Source organism: Bacillus rossius, chromosome 11 (assembly GCF_032445375.1).
Source record: "Bacillus rossius redtenbacheri isolate Brsri chromosome 11, Brsri_v3, whole genome shotgun sequence".
NCBI classification, from domain to species: domain Eukaryota; kingdom Metazoa; phylum Arthropoda; class Insecta; order Phasmatodea; family Bacillidae; genus Bacillus; species Bacillus rossius.
In genome coordinates, this window is record NC_086338.1 from 33,118,648 (window position 1) to 33,140,721 (window position 22,074).

Consider the following 22,074-nt stretch of genomic DNA (forward strand, 5'->3'; position numbering starts at 1 on the left):
TCATGCATACCAAAGGTAGTTCTACCTCAAGTGTTTTATTTCCCTTACTACACCTTTAACTATGCACTGCAACTATTCTTTGAGAAGTATCTTTTGGTGCGCGAGTTTGAGCAGACTTAACCCTATATAAGGTTTTTTTTTTTTTTTTTTTAAAGTTTGATTAAGGTCTGTGTCATGCAGTTGCATCATAGGGGAAGTGATCCCCTTTCTCTCTTTATTTCTTAAAATGTAGTATCAGCCAATTCTATCATTCAAGTTTTTCTGCTTTTCTTCCAGGTGTTATTCACCACTGCCCAGTATGCTTTGTATTCATTGCTACCCACTGCATATGGTGAGATTTCATTTTAATTTTGACAGTCATTTAGTTTTTATTTTTCCTGCCACAATTGAGTTATTACTCCCAATTTACTCACTACGCATGCCTATTATCTATGAATAGTGTAGTTTCAACTTTGCTACTTTGTTGAGCCACAGTCACCCACAACTATACTCTGATGGAGAAATATTGAACTTAACATATTTACACACTCGTGGCCTCGTAACTACAATAAGATGTGTGATTTAGTTAATCAAATAATAATGGGGATAGCACATGTCCACCCCCAAGAAACAACCATGCAAGTGCACGAGAGCGCAAATACACTGTGTCTTTTCTATTTTTCCCTGCCGTCTCCTCGGTTCCCCCACCCTGTACCTAACTATTTCCCTCCCCTCCTGGTTCCCCTACCACATATCTAGCTATTTGCCATCAGGCGATCGGCATAATTGTTAATCCCTCAGCAAAGAAGTATCACTTCAAAAATTTCTAAAATAAATAAATATATAATAATATTATTGAAAGAACAACACATTCTTCCTTTAATGGAAAAACAACAGTTACATGAATGGCATACAATAAGATTTTTATCTACAGAGGCCACCATAGAAGTTTCTCTAATAGAATAAACATTATTACATACAACATAGATGTGAAATAAAAGCAAACCTGACAACTTGGAACATTCTTAATAGTAATGTGATATAAACACTTCATAAACTAATTAAAGAACTTCCATGCCCTGACATGATGGACAATACATTCAAGATCACTAATCAAATCAAAAACCTTTATTTTCTTCAGACTGTAAATACAAAATAATCTATTCCTAACGCCCATTATCTGCAAGTCGCACACACAAAAAAAAAAATATCAAGCACTAGAGATGTTTTAGCAGGTTCATGCTAAAATGAACATTACAAGCTCTGCTTGGGATCTATTTTCAGTATCTATGAGCCACATTTCTAAATAGCATTGTCATGAGCCTAGTGACCCATAACATGGGTGTAGCCAGGAATTTTGGTAGAGCCCGAAGGAAGCTGTAAAAATAATTTTTTTAAAGACATTTCTGTGGGATGAGAAGGGGTTGGACGAGTATACAATACCCCTCGGACAAAAAATTATTTTTTTTATAGTTGATGCTTTAAAACATATTTTTAGACTACCTGAGGAACATCAAGTGCTTTATTCAAAACACAGAATTCTGAAACAAAAAGTACCACTTATGAAAGGTTGTCCTTACAATACCAATGCTTAAGATTATGTCCTAATACTTGATACATTCTAATTTTGCATATTATGTGGCCATAAATTGAGCCATACATTATTCATTTTAAGCGGGTTAATGAGTTGCTTCAGAAGGGGGGCCCATGCCCCTCCCTGACTACGCCCTTGACCTGAATGCATGCATAGAAACTGTTTCGTTGGTGGAAATATCACACAAAACTCAGATGATAAAGCTGCTGATGTGAATATGTGTATACCAGAGAGTAAACACGTTCTTTCATTCCTAGTTTACGGGCAGTGATTTTATTCATTGGTTGGTATCAAAAGTTTTCCAGGTATGCCCGAGCTGGATTTTATCAACCCCTACCTCTAATACAACTCTGGCATGAAAACCTAAATAAATATTCCCGAAAACACAGACTACGAATGTTAATCTTATTACCTCTACCATCAATAAATTGCTTTAAAGGCCTATCACAGCATGTGACATCTGTAGCATGAAAAGGTAAAGTTAAGATGCCTGAAAGCCAAGAGAATCTTAACAAAGAATGAATGTTGTCATGGAAATGTTCCTATGATTTGAAGTACAATGATATTTCAAATGTTCAATATGGCAAAGTAATTTACTACATACATATTAAGATAACACTATTCACCCATGTCAGAGTAATTTAACATAATTCTCAGATCAGCATACTACACAAACATTTGTTTAACACTAAACAACAGTAAACACCATGCTTTGGATTTATGAAAATTAGAGGTAGGCAACCAATTTTGATATGTTGAAATTTATAGTTAGTTTTTATATGATTTATTCAGAGCACATTTTTATATGATTTATTCACACACATAGCTGAAAGTAATGTTTTTAAAAAATATTTATGAGCATGCCAATTTGAAAAATAATGCTTTACTTTCTGTACAGATCATCTAATAATCACTTGGAAAATTAATTTCATTTTTTTTCTTTGTAAACTTTTTTGAACAAAATTTTCCTTTATTAATCATAAAATAAATGATTGAAATCATTTAAGGTAATATGACAGTCTAACTTGTATTTGAAGTGATCAAAAACTTTTCAAAAACAACCTTTTTCTCAGGACATGAACGAATCAGTAGACAGCTTGCTGTGCACAGCTACCAACTTGTCAATTAACCAATATTAACACCCACATCTACAATGGCAGATGCCAAAGATTTTCCAGCTAGACACACACATACCATACACGTATGACATGTGCTGACTGATTGGATTTCAAGTGCAATAATTTCTCTTCTAACTTCCTTGGGGGGAAGGGGGGGGGGAAGGTTACCTGATTGGTAGAGACCGGAAAAATTCGCGGATTCCTTTCGAGACAGGCTGGAATCCAAACTCGTTTAGCTTAATGCTGCGTCAGTGATTGGACCGCAATTTGCCTGAAGGACTCTGAGCCAATGGCAAACACTCAACAAAATAAGTATCGAATCATAAGAATCGCAGTAAACAGGTGTCCCGAGTCGGTAGCCAATGACCAGGTGATAGTTGCCAGAGTACATAGAGAATTGTGGAGTCTATCCTAGTGGTCACTGAAACCGCGAATTTTTCCAGTCCCTACTGATTGGCAACCAAACACCAGCCACAAGAATATAAACAGAAAAAATACACCACTGCCACAAACCACTTTTATCAAGCTGTAACCAATAAAAACTGATTTACCACTTACCATAATGAATATTGATTCGGAAGTAAATACAACCCCTAAAGACATCAAATCTCAACACACAAGCAGGTTTTTAGGTGATTGCTTGAAACATGAATACATGACAAAATGACTGAACAAATTTGTCTTTCAAACTTCAGCATTGCGCGTTTAACTGACACTCATATTTATCACTTTGCATGCATCTAAAGATAATTTTTTTTTGTCAGTTTACATATTTATCACAACAGCATATTTTAAATTAGATGATGTAATTACAAATACTAAATGTATTTTTATGATAGTTGGCAATTAAAAAAATATTTACTGACCTGCATTCTAATCTACCAGTAGCAAAAAAACTATTAATGTCTTGCAATACAGAATAGGAAGTATTGATACAATTGCTAGTAGCAACACTTAAAAATAATGTAACTGAAAAAATCACACAACGTAATATTCATATAAGCTCTACTTTTGTTACTGCAAAAATGATACAAATTTGGTAACTACTTGTGGAACTTTGCTTTAGCTGAGAAGTGGAAGGATAATTTTATTTATTTTACCATAAAAAAAAGGCTTAACACACCAGTCTATTTCCTGATCAAAAATTCAATTCTGTGGGACAGCACCAAAAAGAAAGTTGAAAGTTCCATAAAAATTTAGAAAACCATAATATGAGGGGTGAAGATGAAAAAAATACGAGACAATCTCATAAATATAATCTTAACATTAACTTGAAGCTCAATCAGATGCATGACTGTTTTACCTGGCATCAATCTCCTTATGGAGGTGCATGAAAAATAACTCCAATAACTGAAGATGACAAATCAAGGTAAACCCTGCCATAAATCCATAACTATTATTGAGGTTGTGAACATTTCAAGTAATTTCAGTGTACACTTTCATCTGAAGACAAATTCCCAACGTCTTAAAAATGTTTGGCAAGTTTCTGTCGTACATAAAGTTTTTTTTTTTAGTGAACGATCAATTAAAATAAACTGCTAGGCCATAAAATCAAAGTAACAGTCATTTCCTTCTGCATAAGCATATGTACAGAACAGGAAGAAAAATACAAAAAAAATTACTTTTAACAATATTTCTGTGTTGTCATTTTGCTTAATTTCATGGCAGTATAAAAATATTAAGCATTCCTTGTTATTCACCCACACGTATGAATCTGCTTGATTTTAGCTTTGAATATATATACTGTATAGAAGTCGCGAGTGGATAGGATTTACTCTACGTTTTTCAGAAGCGTATGAGGAGCAGCTTGGGAACTTCACCGCTGCAGTGCGCTGCCGTAACGCCCTGTATCGTCTTAGTTGTTATTTATACGTTAGAGCGCAGCACTGTCGCCCGCTGTCATTCCCCGCACCCCTCATCCATCATTCACTGCAGCTTGAGGTCGTTCAACGGGAGGGGGAAGGGGTGTTTGAAGAGTTGGACACTTGTCCGCTAGGGACCACCACAAGTCGATGCCCTAGAGATGGTGGCGATTGCGGCGGTGAATTAACCAACTACCTCAAAACCGTATTAGAATTTTTAACCTGGGCTGGCGACTTCTATACAGTATATATATTCAAAGATTTTAGTCCACACATTAGCATTGCTGGTAATTTCGAAAGATGGTTAATCTATATTTTTTGAACTAAACCGATAATTATTGCTTAGCTTCTGGGTTGAATAGGTAACTCTACCCTGATGATGGCAACTGCAATGTCAACCAAAACATCTGTGATATATTCGCCTTGGATGCGGCTACAACCCAGAAGCCAAGCAACTTCAGACAATGGCCGCGAAAGCTTACGATCTTTATTAAACCAATATTCCATTACAACAAAATTACCATCATACACAAATTGTTTTGAACGTTATCGGAATAAACCAATAAAGCACTCATCATAAAAGAAGTTCCACATGCTACACACACAGATATTGATGTTTGACGACTTCATCATCCAGGTGATTTGATACTTTTTTCAAAATAAATTACCAATATTAGATTATTTTTATTCATTACCAATGTAAAATTATTTTTATTTAATCTCATAACTTTTTAACATTGCTTTTAATAAAATTTTAAAGTTTAACAAATATATATTTTTCAAATTTTTATCTTAATAATATATACATTTACATAACACACAAGGATATAATGTTAACACACACTTAATTAGAAGTTTCTGCTAAGTATGATGAATGGCCTTACACTTTGCTAAACTTGACTTAATATTGAACCGGTCCACCAAATTTGTTGATTCTTTCTGTATTAATTGAAAAAAAAAAAAGAAAAAAAAATGCCACATATATCTAATGATAACTCATTTTTACACATGAGTGATCAAAATAACATAAACAGCATGGTTTGAATAACTGATGGATGGATATAAATCTATTACACCAATCCCTCACTTAGCACGACTAATTCGTTCCTAAAAATGTTCGTGTTAATCGAAATCGCGTATTCTGAAGCATTAGTCCCCATAAATATAAGGCTAAATTATTTAATGTGTTCCAAGATGTGTAGGGAAGTAATCTTTACATAATATAAATGCGCAGAATAATACTTGAAAATGCATATGTCATATCATTTATCTTTTTAAGCCTACCACCGAATACGTTAGATAAAGAAAACATGGCACAGTGTAACGGGAGATAAGTGGTAACATATTTACCGTCAGTCAGCAGGTTGGCTTGCCCGCCCAGGCGTGACCTTCAACACGCGCGCGCGTCTGTCTGCCTGCTGTTGCAAGCAGCTGGATCCCTTGTTATTACGTTTAAAACTTAACAAAATTAAAACACTTTTATGAAATTAAGAACTGGTTTTATATAACTTTAAAACACACAGCCATATGTAAACATTTAATTTGTTATGCACACCTCTTATAAAAGCGGCTATGTAAACAAATCAGTTAACAGATAAACAGATTTAGATTTTCCCTAGAGCACAAACATAACATTAAAATACGGGTACACTCCTACACTCCCTATTTAACGCGGTTGTCGGGGGACATAACTTTTACCCGCGTTGTTGCATAACCGCGATGTTTCGATGTGACCAAGGTCAAAAGGCATAAAACACCGCCTGTGTTCTAATAGGTCGGCAAGCACGCACAGTATAGACGGCCCGCCTTTGTGCGGACTTTGCATCCGCAGTTTCCACTAAACACGGGTGAAAAAATAAAAATAATAAATTTTAAAGATAAATATTAAATGTTGAATTGTTTTTATTTTTCCGTGTGCCGCGCACAGTTTGTCGCACGGCCTACGAGCGCGCCACACGCCGCCATACACATGTGCGGCACACAAGCTGCTGCTGCCAGTCTCGTGGTGTTAGCCACAGTATCTGCTTCGTCAGTGTCCGTAACAAAGTAAGTGCAGTGTGTGCGGTTACACACAATTCTGTGGTCAAAGTCTTCTAAAAAGAAAGGCCGTAGTGATACTTCAAACCGAATATGAATCGCAAAGTACCGAGTTTGATTGACAAAATAAAAATTCTAGATTTACTTACAGATAGCTTGTCTTTTGTAGAAGCAGGCCGCAAATACAGGAAAAAAACGATTCTAGCATTCGTACAATAAAAAATAAAGAATCGTCTATCGTGTCAAGTGGTTAAACTTTATTATCCATGCTTACAGCAAATTATAAATGGTCACATGTGGGAAACAAAAATTGCGCCAATTTAATTTTAGCGCAATCAGTGACGCCGTATTAAAAACCGTGTTAAACTTTGTCTTAACTTATTTCACCAAACGCTGTGTCGAGTTGCTGAGTGTGTGTGGCTCGGATCGGCAAGTGTTATATTCCCCAGCCTCTGTTTAAAGGTCGGGAGACCGCTACACATAAACATTTCCAGGACTTGTTTACTACCTCACGGCAAAAGTGGTACAGTATGGTTCACGTAAATATTGGACCACTGGGAATTCCTGGGCAAAAATTAAAAATACGCTAGCCGATTTACTTTACTATTTAATGTTAAAACATTATACCAAAGTAAAAAGATGAACTTGTATAATACAATGAATTACCCAATAATATTACGTCTGTAGGTTTAAGTTGTAACAAAACATTTATATACAGATGTCCAGTAAAGTACCAATTAAGATTCTGGAGTGGAATTTTAAACACCGGACTACCTGATTTTGCCTTGTACGCAGCGACGCTGCTCAGTCAAGTGACTCATGCTCTGCCTGTGTGCTGCGTGAACACATTCCCTCCCCCACTCCCCCTGGTGTTTCTGCCCGCTCTAATCTCTACCTCTCTCCATGTTCTCGGCTAGCCTCTCCCTACCCAGCGCTTGCCGACAACCAAGCCTATCCAACATCAATCCCTAGCCGAGTCACGCTGGACAATGTCGCTGGATGGTGGGCTTTATCAGGTCCCCTGTCCGATGCTTCATTTGTGAGATAAAGCGACGTTAAGAACTAGTGTTTCAGAAAATATCACTGGGCTGGATTGGACCATAATTTGAAAACCCTACAAGATAGAGGAATAATGTACGGAGATATCTTGTTTAGAATTTTACTGCGGACATTTTCTACGCCTAGGCTTTTTTCTGCCCGATGCTTAGTTTGTTAGTTACAACGCAAAATTATCCTAATCGGCTGTCAACCATTTATTCCATTATTATTATTCATTTCTGACTGGGGGACATGGTTTGACCCGCGATATACCCGATTCTGCGATCAATCGGGGCGCGATATACCGGGAGTTTACTGTATGTACAATATGTACATATACAAAACATAAAAGTTAGTTAAATATTTTCTGGGGTGAAATTAACACTATCATCTTGCTTTTTTTTTAAAAACGTGTCCAATTTCATCTGCTTTGGTTTCTGTACGGTACGGCCTGGTCTGCAGCCGGGCATCAACGGTAGGGCCTGGTCTGCGGCCGGGCATCAACAGTACGGCCCGGTGTTTGTTTATCTGCGTGCGCATCTCTTTCCCCTCGCATTCCAAACCACTCTTCCCCCCTCGAATTCCATACCTGACGTCGCGTCGTTTCCGAGATTTTTTTTAGCCTGTGGCGATTTCGTGCTAACTGAAATTTACAGACGTGCTATTCGAGACTAGGGCAGTAAAATTTACATCGTGCTAACTGAATTCGCATTAATTGAAGACGTGCTATGCGAGGGATTGGTGTACGCATATTTTATGAGTTGTTCCCTGTGAGATTCTTTTTATCATGATGAGTAAACTATTCTTTCAGCCAATCAAGAAACAAAAATTTTTAAATATTGCATCAGGTACTATGGGTATGGCATTACAAACCACCTTTAAACCAATCAAACCAATTTTATTTAGAATCCAAACAAAGTTGACAGTAGCAGTAATACTGGGGAAAAAAACCATCTTACCTGCCAGAATAAATTCTAATAAGCTCGCACCAGGGGTGCCAATTAACACCACCAGCCCTATCTCCCAGCTTCTCTTAACACCATCCCGATTTGGGTATTCTCTAAGCAACGTTGTTAACAAATCACAAGTAAAAGAGAGCTGTTTTGGCAAGCTAGTGGCAAGTTAATCCCACCTCCATCCCAGTCATTTTGAGGACAGTAAGTTGTGTGATAAATTGACAATGTAAAGTGAATTGCTCTGAAAATATTTAACAGTAGCATGGCTACTGACAATTAATGCAGAGATAGTCACCTTAAAAAGTAAGCGAATAGATTTCCAGATCAGGAAAAAATTTACACTTAAGTTTTATACAAACAGCCTCATGGATTCAAAAAAAGACACAGCTCTACACTTGTTTGCATGTTAAGTCACATCTTAGAAGATGAAAATCTAAAGCCATTCTCTAAATGATTTAGCACCAACTCCAGGCATAAGTGAAAATATTTGTTTAGAATCTGACAGTGTCAGCGATAAGCATGTGATTATTCTGAATATTTAGAAAAGAGCAATACATATGGTAGTTTTCAATTTAAGGAAAGTGGACGTTAATTTAAAACGACAAAATTGTATGCATTTTGTGACTTTTACAACACCACAATTCCCGCTGATGTAAAAATATCCCTAAAAGCGTGCACATCCTCCCAAAACATTTGTGTGCAATCCCATTTTGGTAACAAGCCTTAGGGGAGGACATTCTCCCAGCATGATACACCTTGAATACAAATTCTGTCAGGTAAGAAGCTACTACTAAATTAACACCATTCAGACATAGTGAAATTTATGTTGATTGTACTGATAGTAATTCATCTTCTGCTTAAATTCTTTGACAGTATTCTTCAGCCACTTTCCCGTCTTGGCAAATGGAGCAGATGGAATTTTTTTCGACCAAAACTTTGGTCTGAAATACTCATGCTGCTTGTTGTCATCATCCTCCTCGTCTTCGTCTTCGTCGTCGTCATTGTCAAAATGATCGTAGCTGTACTTGTTCTGGCCCTGCTCCGAACGCTTCATGCCGAGACACCAGTCCGACTGGGGGTTCAACCGGCAGTTATCGCGCCTCTGTGCTCTCTCGAAGAACCAGCCGGTGCGCTCGTGGTCCGTGTCCCTCCTCAGCTTGCGAGCCCTGGCGCGCTCAAACAGCCAGTCGCTCTTCTGGCCGTTCCTGCGCGACTCCGCACGTCCCTGCGACATCCTCAGCATCCAAATCCCAGACACGTTGCTGCTGTCTTTCCAACCAGCTGCCACCTTCCTGGCCAGCGTCCACTTTTCAGCCGGATCCTCGCGGTGCCCTTTCTCGCTTTCCAGTTTGCAATGCGGGGAACATTTCGTGCTGTGGTGCCGGAGTTTATCGAACGCTCCTTTCGAGCCCTTCCGAAAATCACGGGTTGCCGACTCGGGCGTATCCGTAGCATACCCGTAACTATCCGGACCCAAACCCTTGCCTTCAAATTTATTGTCAAGAGCACTTCCTTCACTTTTCTCACGTGTGGCTTCGTAATTACCATCATCACCCTTGTCAAATTTAATTTGGGTCTGTTTCTTTTCTCTGGTCTTTCCCAAACTTGGATGTGTCTGTTCCACACTGTTTACACTTCCAAGAATAGTGGGACCCATGTTTTCACTTGAAAATTTGATACTGTGTATGTTTTCATCTTTTCTGCAGCCTTGAAAGAGATTATTGTTAAGCCAACCAAACATATCTGTGTTTTGATGTTGGTACTGATCCTTCAAAGCACACCACTTTTCCTGTACTTTCGACTTCAGTTTCAACAGTCGATGATGTATTTTCTCTGTAGTCTTCATGCTCCAAAAACTTACATCTTTCTGTATACGTTCCATAGTTTCTTTCATTTTGTTGACAGACATTTTCATATTTTTCAAAAACTTTGGTGACTCATTAGTGACAATAGTTTCGTCCAACTCTACTATACTTTGCTTCAAACTGGTTAGCAAATCCACAACTGAAAATAATTTTTTATCTCCCTGGCTATATAAATGCTGAAAAGTGTCATAAAATCTTTTCAGCCAAGGTAATTGATCAGGAATTTTATTTTCTGATTCTGCAGTCGCTTCACCGTGATGAACAGTAAAATGAGCATCACTCTCACCAACAAACTGCTGCAATACCTCCTCCTCTCTTCTAACATTCAAATCATCACAATCTGGATCAGTTATTTCATCACTACCCACAGTAGTTTCATAATCTGAATCAACTTGGATGAAACTGTCATCCAAAGCATCTTTCACTATAACTACTGTCTTGCTGGTTTTGTCCAAGACATTTTTCTGTGTGTCTTCTTTCGCAGAAACTCTGTCTTGCCATTTTTGGAGTAATAATTCTTCTTGTGGCATACTTGTATCTTGGCTTAAAACTACAGCCATAGGAGTTCCATCTGAATCTTCTTCTGAAAATTTTCCATACAAATTTTGGTCGTCAGTGTGTTTCAACTCTGTTTTTTCTCCTCCACGATCTTTGAAATCAAATTTAACACCATCTTTTTGCCCTTCTTCAGTATCACTATATGAATCAGCATTAATAATTATGTTTTGAACCACATTTTCTAAATTCACAACTTCACTCATAACACTACCTTTAGAATCTTGGTGTAACAATTTTTCTTGCAGTAATGTTGTAGCTCCTTCTAAATGGGTATGTTCCATGCTGTTTTCACATTCCCTTGCTACTGCTTCACCCCCACTTCTTTCAATACAAATTCTTTTTTCAGAATCATCACAAGACATTTCAACCTTCTTCCTGGTATCTGTTTTTGAATCATCATTGTTATGGTTTTGGTTACAAAAGTTATTTATAGGTTTCTGGTCACTAAAACATTCTTCTTCAGAAACTTTATGATCTTTACTAAGAACACTATCTTTAAGCATTTTGTCATTGTTTTGAGTATGAACTATACCTTTGGCTTTCAAAAAATTACTTATTAAAGGTTCATGATATGAACTTAGGTCAAGTTTGGAGTTCTTTGGGAAGGTGCGATCGATAGGAACCAGAGGAATATCTGGCATGTTATTAGGTAATGATGGGCAGTTCTCTTGAGATCCTGAAAAAAATAAAATAAAATTAAGACAAATTACTCACAATGGTAGGTGTATTTATGAACTGCTAACAGTGATAGGATAAATACAAAATAAAACAGTAAACTAGTGCGTAATTAATAAGAATTGTCTCATTAGAGCTTTATAATTAAACATGATGTCATATCAATGAATAAGGTAGCTGAAAATATTTGCAGTCAAAAATGAGCAATTACTATCTAACCCAAAACTGTAGGGCTTTTATATAAAAGGAACCAAGCAACTTTTTTTTAAAGTTACTTACACTAAGTCATAAGAAACCTGTAACGTTTGTTTATATACAGAACCACACTTCCTGTATCTTGTGCTTCCATCTGCAATGCACTGAACCAACCGCCATCTAGCTAGATTTAATTTTAATACAACCGCACATAAATTTAAAACATGTTTTCTCGGTTTTATGCTTAGTTTTCTTGGTTTCCAATTATGGTTTACCTGTGATAAATTGTGAATTCCTCAAGTGAAAAGCACCACACTGTTAAGAAATATAACGATGAGAAGCTGAGAACCGTGGTGGCACTTGCAGTACTAGCACATTGCTGAAAATTACCTCAAAGTGTTAGTTGCATAATCATAATAATAATAATAATCTAAAAAGATAAAGAGATGTGATTTACATCAAACTCATCAACTCTTAGGTTACATATAGCAGGCTGTGACCAATGGGGTTTTGACTAATAGCTCACGATTTGAGTTTAAAGCCCTTTCCTCACCAAGTAAGCACTACGCCTCGATGATCATGGCCACCAAGGACCCATAACGGCCAGAGAGGAGTATTTAAATGTCATTCCAGAGGATGGATTCATTTATCCTGACTTATGACTTGTTGACCATCCATTGTTTTTGACAGACTAATACAACACGATCAACTAAGGGATGTTGGGGAAGGATTTTGCCCATGGTAATTAATCATCTCTATATTTGGCGGGCGTGATTTCAGGAAACCATGGTAAACAGAACTCAAGGTAGATGGACATGGATTTAAACCTGCAACTATGAAAACTATGCAGTGGTTTGACACTTGCTTCAGACAATTTCTCCGAGTTTTCCCTATTTGTAAAGTTCCATTGCTAGGGACACCATTATATGGTGAATTGCGATAAAATCAAAATAACACCGAAACGACTTACTACACCATTTTACACAGACATTTAACAAAAATCACGAAATCAATCAGCAATTTGTCAAAACTTAACTCAAATTATATAAAAAAAATTATCTTTAATCATTGTTAAAATGTTGAATGTAATTTATGTAACATGAATTTTGTACCAGAATGTTTGACCTAAATTTATTGGAATTAAATTATAAATTGTTTGCTCTTTCAAGGTTTATATTAATAACACGTTTTTACATTAATGATGACACATGTTTCAAACACACAAATATTTACCCATTTATTTTTATTTTTCAGAATACAGTACACTCCCGATTATCCCCAAAATTAAGTGGCAGGGCCGCCGCGGATAGTGAAAATCGCGGATAATCAGCAAAAGAGCCGAAAATGGGAAAAAAAAATGGAAACAATAATTTCAACTTAAAAATCTAAAAATTTATGTACAGTAAAAGTTACAAATAACAGTAAAAAATTTTAAATGATAATAAAATTATAGTATTTTACTGAATAATTAACATACAATACATTTCAGTAATGTAAACTTAAAAGTGCTCGGTACTTACTTCGTAACAAGGATACAGTACTGTACGTACTCAGAGACTTCATTAGACACTGCGTGAGTTTCGAGAAGGCCTGTGGCATTTACTGTATACTGCACACAATACAATCGTCAGTAGAGTTCAAATTTGCTCACTTGTAATAAAATACAGATTTACATACGTGCTGTATTTTTTCGTAGCATGTGCGGATAATAGAGAGTTTACTGTAGTTCTGTTCTAGACATGCTGATTATTATTATTATTAATATTACTACTAATGATTTTACTGTATATGTGCATCAGGTGCTAATCAAATAAGACTACTTTGGTGAAATACGATATGTATTGAGACTTAGTTTTGAGTATTTAGGTAGTCATAAGTTGGTAGCTAGTGTGTGCATATGTGGCAACATTGCAAACAAATTTTTGTGATGTGTATTTTCTTAAAGACCTGTATTAATTTCGCCAAAAGAAAAAGTTTAACCACAAATATAAGATACACTTCACTGAAGAAACTTATTTGCTTGTAATAGGTAAATGGCAATACCATTACCTAGTGCTTATAAGCAGTTTTTTTTAACCCTACAGCGCTGTCCAGCAGGCTTAGCAGAGGCTGTACTGATTGACCATGCATCTTGTCGCTTAGAGACAACACTGCCTAAATGACATTTTTTTTAAATTAGTTTTTTTGTTTCTCCATGGAAAATCCAACAGCATGTGCTGCTTTGGTCTTTTTTCTAACACTGGCTATCATTCAGTTCCAGCATGACACATACAGTTGTCAAGCTCTCCTGAAAAATTTGCGTTTTGTCACATAGGAGGTTTTGTTTCTTAAGCGACGAGTTATTTGGCTGTTAAACCTACGTAGGGAGAGTTAGTTTTTTTTACATGTTAAGTGCTTGGTGTCTGTCGGAAATAATTACGAGTCATTCGCTTACATCGTGTGTTTGAGATCATTATCATTTTTTATATGACTGTTTACTAAACACACAAATTATTTTTGGAACCCTACAAGCCTTTTATTTTAACCTTTTCCCCCCCTGCCTTACACTATTTCAACAATATTTCCTCAAGTACACAATAATACCATCAAAATAGCCACAAAATACACATAAATTGGGTAAACTCTTAGTAAAGCTGAAAATGTACTATTTATCTTGAACATTCTGATGCTATACGTAAAATGAATGCAAAACTATAATTAAAATATTTTTATTACAGACAAGCAACCCTCGTTTCCCCCCAGAATTCGCACGGATGTGATCAACTAATGTGGCGTCATTTAGATTAACAAGTAAGTGCTTATAAAGATGAAGTTCTCATAAGTGAGCGGTGTTTGAAAATTTAATTTACAGATAAAAAAAAGTATGTAGGATGCGCTAACAGCACCTAAATTCTAACTAACTACGTACTTTCAATTATACATTAGGCAGGTATAACAGCTAAACCAACAAAGATAATCAGGTACCTATTAAATAATATTATGCTAAAAAGCATGATATGATGAATCACATATGATCTAAATTAAATGCTTAAGGTAACTAACATAAATTAACTGGATAATGATTAATACTATGTCAGTAAAAAATTATTACTGTGAGTCATTCTTAGAACATACATATGCTATTGTGGACTATTCTGTAGGCCTTTTTAAGACCCACAATTTTGAAGTACATTAATTTTATGTAAGGTAAGTGCTCCGGTACTCGTCACTGCTCCAATGGTCGTCACTAGCAACTTCAAATGTAAATAATAGAGAAGTAGCTCAATATATCGCCAACTTAAATATTGACAAAAATTTGGTCGACGTTCTAGCTGAAATTACCACAATAGTTTTCGGAACAAACACTATTTTCAATCAAAAAAAGTCCGTGCATCAAAAGTTCATAGAGCAGTGAAGATAAATAGGGGAATTCCTATACTAAAACACTAAGGACGTAAGTGCACATTTTTACTTCTAATTCTGTAATTTTTCATGTTTATTCGTGATGTTTTGTGCTGAATGTGTTAGTTAAATGTTCTTGAAGAGGTGAAAGTGTTTATTTAAAAAAATTCGTTTTCTTTGTATGATTTAGTTAGGGTGACGAAAACTGGATCAATAAAAACCTTGTATTGCTAGTGTTCGTCATACCTGACGAGCACTGGTACATTTAATATTTTATTTAAAGTTGTGCTAAGTTACACCCTAGAGTTCTTAAATAATATTGGTTCTTTGTTGTTGATAGACAAAGTACATTATTATGATCAGATCCAGTAGTCGTCACCTATGACGACTTCCGATGCATGTGTATGACGACTTCTGGGTCGGAAATTACTTTACTTTATTGATTGCAGAAATTGTGTAGGCATTGTTGTTTACATTAATTTAGGGGTCATTCGATATATATATTGACATTTATAAGTAAATTAAACATTGTCATGTGTCTCGTTCTTTAATTACAGGGCAAAATGCCAAAACGGAAAATACTGTTGTATGAAGAGTCAGCCATGGAAGCTGCTCTTAAAGATGTAGCGAATGGTATGAGTATAAAACGAGCAGAGGAAAAAAAATAGTGTGCCAAGAAACACATTGTCCAATAAACACAAAGGCAAATCGCCCTTGGGTAGGAAGATGGGCCCCGATTCATTTTTAAATTTTACTGCTGATACCGCATAACATGCTATGTTATGTTGCAGCAACGAATCGAGTCGTATTGCGTACGCGGACAGTATGACGTCGCGTAAATAATAATAAATAGAATATAAACAATTAACAATATTTGATAATTAAACAGTTTTTGTTAACCAAGAAACAATTAAATCTCATTAGAGCGGCTTTATTATATCTCTTTTAAGATAAGAACAAAAAAAAACGTGAAAATACGCGATAGTGAAAAACAAAAACACACATATTTCTGATTTGTAAAAAAATACTTTGTTACGTTGTTTCTGTTCCAATCTCAAACTTTGTCTACACACATAATACCTTTAATAAACAGTAAAAAAACTTAGACGAGGAATTTCCAAATTATACTTTACTTAAGAAACAAACATCGTTCTTTGTAACGTAAATTCATCGAATATGCGCGCGCATGCGTAAAATATACGAGAAATGCGAGTAACAAAATGCAGCCGTGTGTAACGTTTCGTTACTCGTTACTAGACGGCGCACCCGTTACTCAGTAACGAATACATACGGTTTGCTGCAGCTCTATATATATTTTCATGAAAGTTGTGCTGTCTCTCTTTGTTCCGTGAGTGCTGTAAGTAAATTCAAAATTTAATGAGGATTATTCATTATATTACTAAACGATCTTTATGAATTGCCATTTTGATGTTTAAAATATAGTACCAAATAAAATTTGAAGCCCAAATAGTACAATACTATCATTCTGGATCCATGAATTAAAACTAATGCAGCCGAAATCGCACATGACGACTACTGGCACAAACATGTGACGAACACTGACAAACACGAAAATTTGCATGACGACTACTGGCTCGAAATCACACTTTTTTCAAAATTATAAATCTACAAAAATAATTTGTTTTTATCGAAGAGTGTTGGATAGCATTGTAGAGTAAAGTTTGAGGTTAAAAACAAACATGTAGGGGCAGTAATACACCTATGAGGTTATGTACACAATTTTTTTTTCTAAAACTCTTCTTAGCATGACGACTACTGGTACATTTACCTTATCAGTCTTGTATGTGTCAGCATAACTTTTAAAATTTAATATGAATGTATTATGTACATAAACCTTTCAGAAGAAATTCTCTAAATGATGTTGAAAGCTGCAGTAGTTTAGAAGAAGTAAGGGAACAGACAGATAAGATAGAAGAGAATAGCGACTTTGTTTTATGATATTTAATGATTCTGCCAGATAGGTCAATGCCTGGTAAGTGATGATCATAATAAACCGTATCATAACCGAATGATAAATAATAAAGTAAAACAAAACCAAAGGAAACTCACCAATGAAGTGGCCGATCCCCAAGCCTGCTACAGCTGCTACTGCAACCACGACGATGAAATTAAGTCTAGCATTGAGGAGGCCATTACGACGGTGCACATACGTTTGTAACTTGCTTGTATTCCACTCAATGCTATCTGCAGCAGCATTTTCCATTACCATACTGCTGCAATTACTTATTACAGAGAAGCAATCATTATCAACATCTGGAACACCTATAAGAAAAAAATATATTAGCATTCAAGAGTTGAATATTTTTTCAACACACATTTTGCAACCAAATTTTTACAATTTTCTTTTAGTTTGATTATAGGCCGACCTTATGTATATAAAAAAAAACTGTGGAAATTTATTTATAACCAAAACGTAGGTCATTGTTCTCCTATGATGATGCAAAATGGATTTATTAAACATATTGCAACGTTTGTGTCTATGATACTGCGTCTCAATGTACTTTTTAATGGGCATTAACTATGTTCTTCCAATACATAAATTCTGCCATTAGTGACATTCCAGTTTCAGATAGCATGGATGCCAGTTATAGACCACAGAGAAGAAAAATTTCATACATGCCTATGATGTTTCAAAATAATCTGAATGTGTAAGTAAGGTCACTGAATATTTCTGATATACATCTGAAACATTACCTCTAAGCAGGCTTCAACGGTGTTAAATTAGAAAAATTCAAATTCTGCATTTAATTTATTTTTGTATAGCATAAGATGTATCAAAGTTTATGCCATTTTATTTCAAAATTTTGCAAAATTTCCAATTGTTATTTTAGTTAAAAATTTGTATTTGTAAAGATGAATTTGGCCCTACATAACTACCTGTCTCATTAGATGGCAAAATAAGTGTATATTTTGGTCACTGATAATGTTACATGATTAATTTTATACTAATTGCATTGTAAGCTTATTCTTGTATTTATAAATTCATTTTACAATACATGCACATAATATTAATATTTTTAATGCGTATATATGTAAGTAAATATAGGTGCATTTATGCACAAACATTGCCAAAACTCGCATAAAGATGTGATCTTATTAAACATACCTAACCATATCCACTGAGGCCTACATAATTATTAATTTACTGCAAATAAACCATATCAAGGCACTGATCAACTAATCTAGTGCCTGGCAATACTAACATGAACACTGTGGGGTGTGGGCGTAATTTACTCTGTAGTGCAAACCACGCTTAAGACACTCTACAGCATTAGTTTAGGTACATCAGCATACTGAACTGCAATCACATCATTTAATAAAATTCTGGCACATGCCAGCTTACATTTTATAAATTTCATCCTCACAGCATAAAAGAGTAAATACGTAAACTTACTTTCAATAAACTGCTTTCGTTCGTCATCTTCTTCCTGAATAATTTCCAGCGACTCACCGTCGCTGGCATTGCAGTTGACGCTCTCGTTATCGGAGACGTCCTTTGCAGAGCCACTTTCGCTCGGGACAGCTGCGTCCACCATCGACCAGCCATCGGACACGTCAGAGTCGCTGTCCTTCATGTCCATTTTCTGCCAGCCACACCTTACTTTAAACAATGATCACCTAACTATCAATTGCAAGCATAACATGAGCATACGAGAAGATCTGATTTATGGAGTTGTTTCCCACTGAGACAGGGTCAAACTGGATAAGATGGGGCTGATACAATATGGCTGCCCTACCTGTGTGACAGACAGACAAGTATATTGATCTCAATTTTATTACAAACTATGTAGATCTGCTTCCTGGATCACAAGTGAAGCATACATGGAGGCCACTCTGTCAACCTTGAGCATAGTTAACATGGCGCTAATTAGGTATACATACAATTGATAGGAAATTGTTTAGGGTACTCTAATATTTAAAACACAAATAATAATGCTGTGAAAATAGACATTTATTTGCTAGTTCCTGTCCATGTCTTCAATGGAATCTAAGAATGAATAAATGGGTTTATGATAGATAATATATGATACATTACCCTATTGGAAAATTTCTATACAAATGTCAACATTCTAATGCTAACACTAGGATCCAAACTGAGTTGAGAGTTTAGATTTGCAAAAGTGTACAAAAAGTATGCAAAAGGATAAGAAAGAATATCAATGTTTACAATAGTTTTGGAAAATATGCAAAATCATTTCCTGCTAATGCCATCTGGGTAAATATGTAGTGTACAGATTAGCGCCAAAAAAAATCGTACAAATATAAAATAACTTTCATTATATGCTCTTTTACGTCCTCTTTTCATAACTGCCTGCGGAGATAAAAAATTCCAATTACTTTTGGAGATATCGCCGTTCTTATTTTGCAATACAAGCCCTATGTAATCATTCAACAGACGCCATTTTATATTTTGCCGTGTGTGCGTGAATGCCTAAATAACATAAATTTTCCATTAGGTAAGGTTAGTTACATTATAAATACTTCAAAATAAACGGAAATTAAAAATAATATCAATTAATTTTACTTGTATAGTTTTAAGTATTTATAATGTAACTGACCTGATCTAAAAAAACGGGACAAAGGTAGATTAGGTCAGGTCAGCTAAAGTATAAATACTTTGAAACTGAACGGACATTAAATATAATAAAACTTAATTTTAATGGTTGTTTAGTTTTTAAGTATTTATAATGTAGCTGACCTGACCTAACAAACCGGAAAAAAGGATGAACAGTAGGAACTCACGTAATTTTCTTTTTACGTGATGTAGTCGTTCAACTACGTCGCGAAAAAAAAAAAATCATACTTGTAAACAAGCAACAATGGTGAACGCGGGAAGCCTACGATTCACTCATCCTTCTGGACATACCCGAATACTCACGTTGGCAAGCCTTCTTTCAACAGACGAGAAGTAAACGCCCGACCGTGCATCTTTGGTTTTTTTTTTGTTTATTGTAAATCAATATGCAACTAATGAAAACTAATGGTCAATTAGGTTATGTTAGCTACATTATAAATACTTTAAAACATTGTGGATGGTTGATTTGGTTAGGATAGCTACATTAAAAATACTGTGAAATCATGTAAATGGTTTCCTAGTGCTGGATAGCTACATATTAAAAATTTATTTGCTAAGCAACCATAAAATGATTTTACAGTTTTTTTAATGTAGCTATACTTACCTAATATAACCAACCATCCACAATGTTTTAAAGTATTTTTAATTACTTCTTGCTAATTTTAAAAAAAGAAGGCTTGCCAACGTGAGTATTCGGGTATGTCCAGAAGGATGAGTGAATCGTAGGCTTCCCGCTGAACGCCGCATCAGTGCACAGCATGAAAATTAAAAAATTCCATATCTCCTAACGTATTTGGAATTTCTGATCTCCGCCTGGTTTAATGAAAAGAGGAAGTTAAAGAGCACAGAATAAAGGTATTTTTGGAATTTTAAATTTTTTTTTTTAAACAAATAGTGCCCAAATATGAAAATTAAAAAATTCGATATCTCCTAAAGTATTTGGAATTTCTTATCTCCGCAGGCGGTTATGAAAAGAGGACGTAAATGAGCATATAATGAAAGTTATTTTATATTTGTACGATTTTTTTTGGCGCTAATCCGTACACTACATACTTATTTACCGTCATCTGTAACTGGCTGTAAAAATATTTCAATTCAATTTTTTAACCCGCACCATTGAGCAATATATATATATATATTACATACATTATCTCCGTTACCAAATCACTTCCGTTACCCTCTGATTCTGATATTACTCTACCAGCTGTAAAAAAATTTCACTTCAAAAACCTGAAAACTATGTTTTTGGGAGGTGCAAATGATTGTTTCAGTTTGATTAGATATACAGCAAGGGACGTTCATATTTTTTTGGAAGATGAGGAAATAACACACAACACAGTTTTATCAAACTGTTCCAGAAACAGGAAACTAATATATGAATTTCCTTTTCATGATACAAGTCTAAGTGTTGTGCTGTCATTTCATCAACGGTTTACAGAATGAAATGGAAAACAATTGCTATTTTTATAAAAAATATTACTGTTTTTCAGTGATGTACGTAAATCTGTATTAGATACAAATAATTGATTTTTAGACGTGTTTGATTTCAATGTGTAATAAAACTCACGTCAAATGTATGAAAATAAAAATATAAATAAAAGAATAACTGCACAGAAATTCACAAACGTCATGATTCAGTATCACCTGGAGTAAAAGTTGTCAGGAATTTCCGCGACTTCAAAATTACTTAGCAATGAAATTAATTACCAAATAAATAAAAAGTTTACCTTTACCTAAACTCATAAGCAATAACTACTAAGTAATTTAAAATGCGGAAACAAATTGCAGCTCTAATAACACAAAAATTAATATTTTTCTTTACAAGAGTATCCACTTCACTATCATCTATCAGTGCTAGATTAAGTTTACAAAAAATAGCATACCTGATCGTTATCACTTATTACACGATTAAAAGTCTTTTCATTTATATCTGCAAAACTTCAATCATCTCAAACAATTTTCTTGTAGTAATAATAACCAAAATACTAATAGAAACAACTTCAAAATTAAACGCAATAAAAATTAAAATCCTATTGGATTTACGAAACAGCAATAATATTGTGAAAAATAAAGGCACAACATAAAAAGGTAAATGATTCTTTTTAAATATTTCTAATAGATTTAAATACTCTAGAAAACCAAGTGATTTAGAATTGTTGCAGCAAGAAAATTTTGACAAATATTTTGGCCAATTATTTTCAATTATTAGTATATTTGAT

At 35.1% G+C, this 22,074-nt stretch overlaps 1 protein-coding gene across 2 annotated transcripts; it reads right to left on the bottom strand.

The window, feature by feature from the left end:
- Window positions 1-990: 990 nt before the first annotated feature.
- Window positions 991-21,899, bottom strand: LOC134536786 (uncharacterized). 2 transcript variants are annotated; one of them, XM_063376703.1, is made up of 4 exons: window positions 21,739-21,899; window positions 18,674-18,863; window positions 17,329-17,541; window positions 991-11,683 (listed from the first exon to the last, which is right to left on the bottom strand). In XM_063376703.1, the coding sequence occupies exons 2-4, from the start codon at window positions 18,858-18,860 to the stop codon at window positions 9,390-9,392; spliced, it is 2,694 nt and encodes an 897-aa protein (XP_063232773.1). In that variant the 5' UTR covers window positions 18,861-18,863; window positions 21,739-21,899; the 3' UTR covers window positions 991-9,389. The 2 variants fall into 2 exon arrangements, with proteins under 2 accessions (XP_063232773.1, XP_063232772.1); XM_063376702.1 differs by having other exon boundaries at window positions 18,674-18,880; window positions 21,739-21,874.
- Window positions 21,900-22,074: the final 175 nt, after the last annotated feature.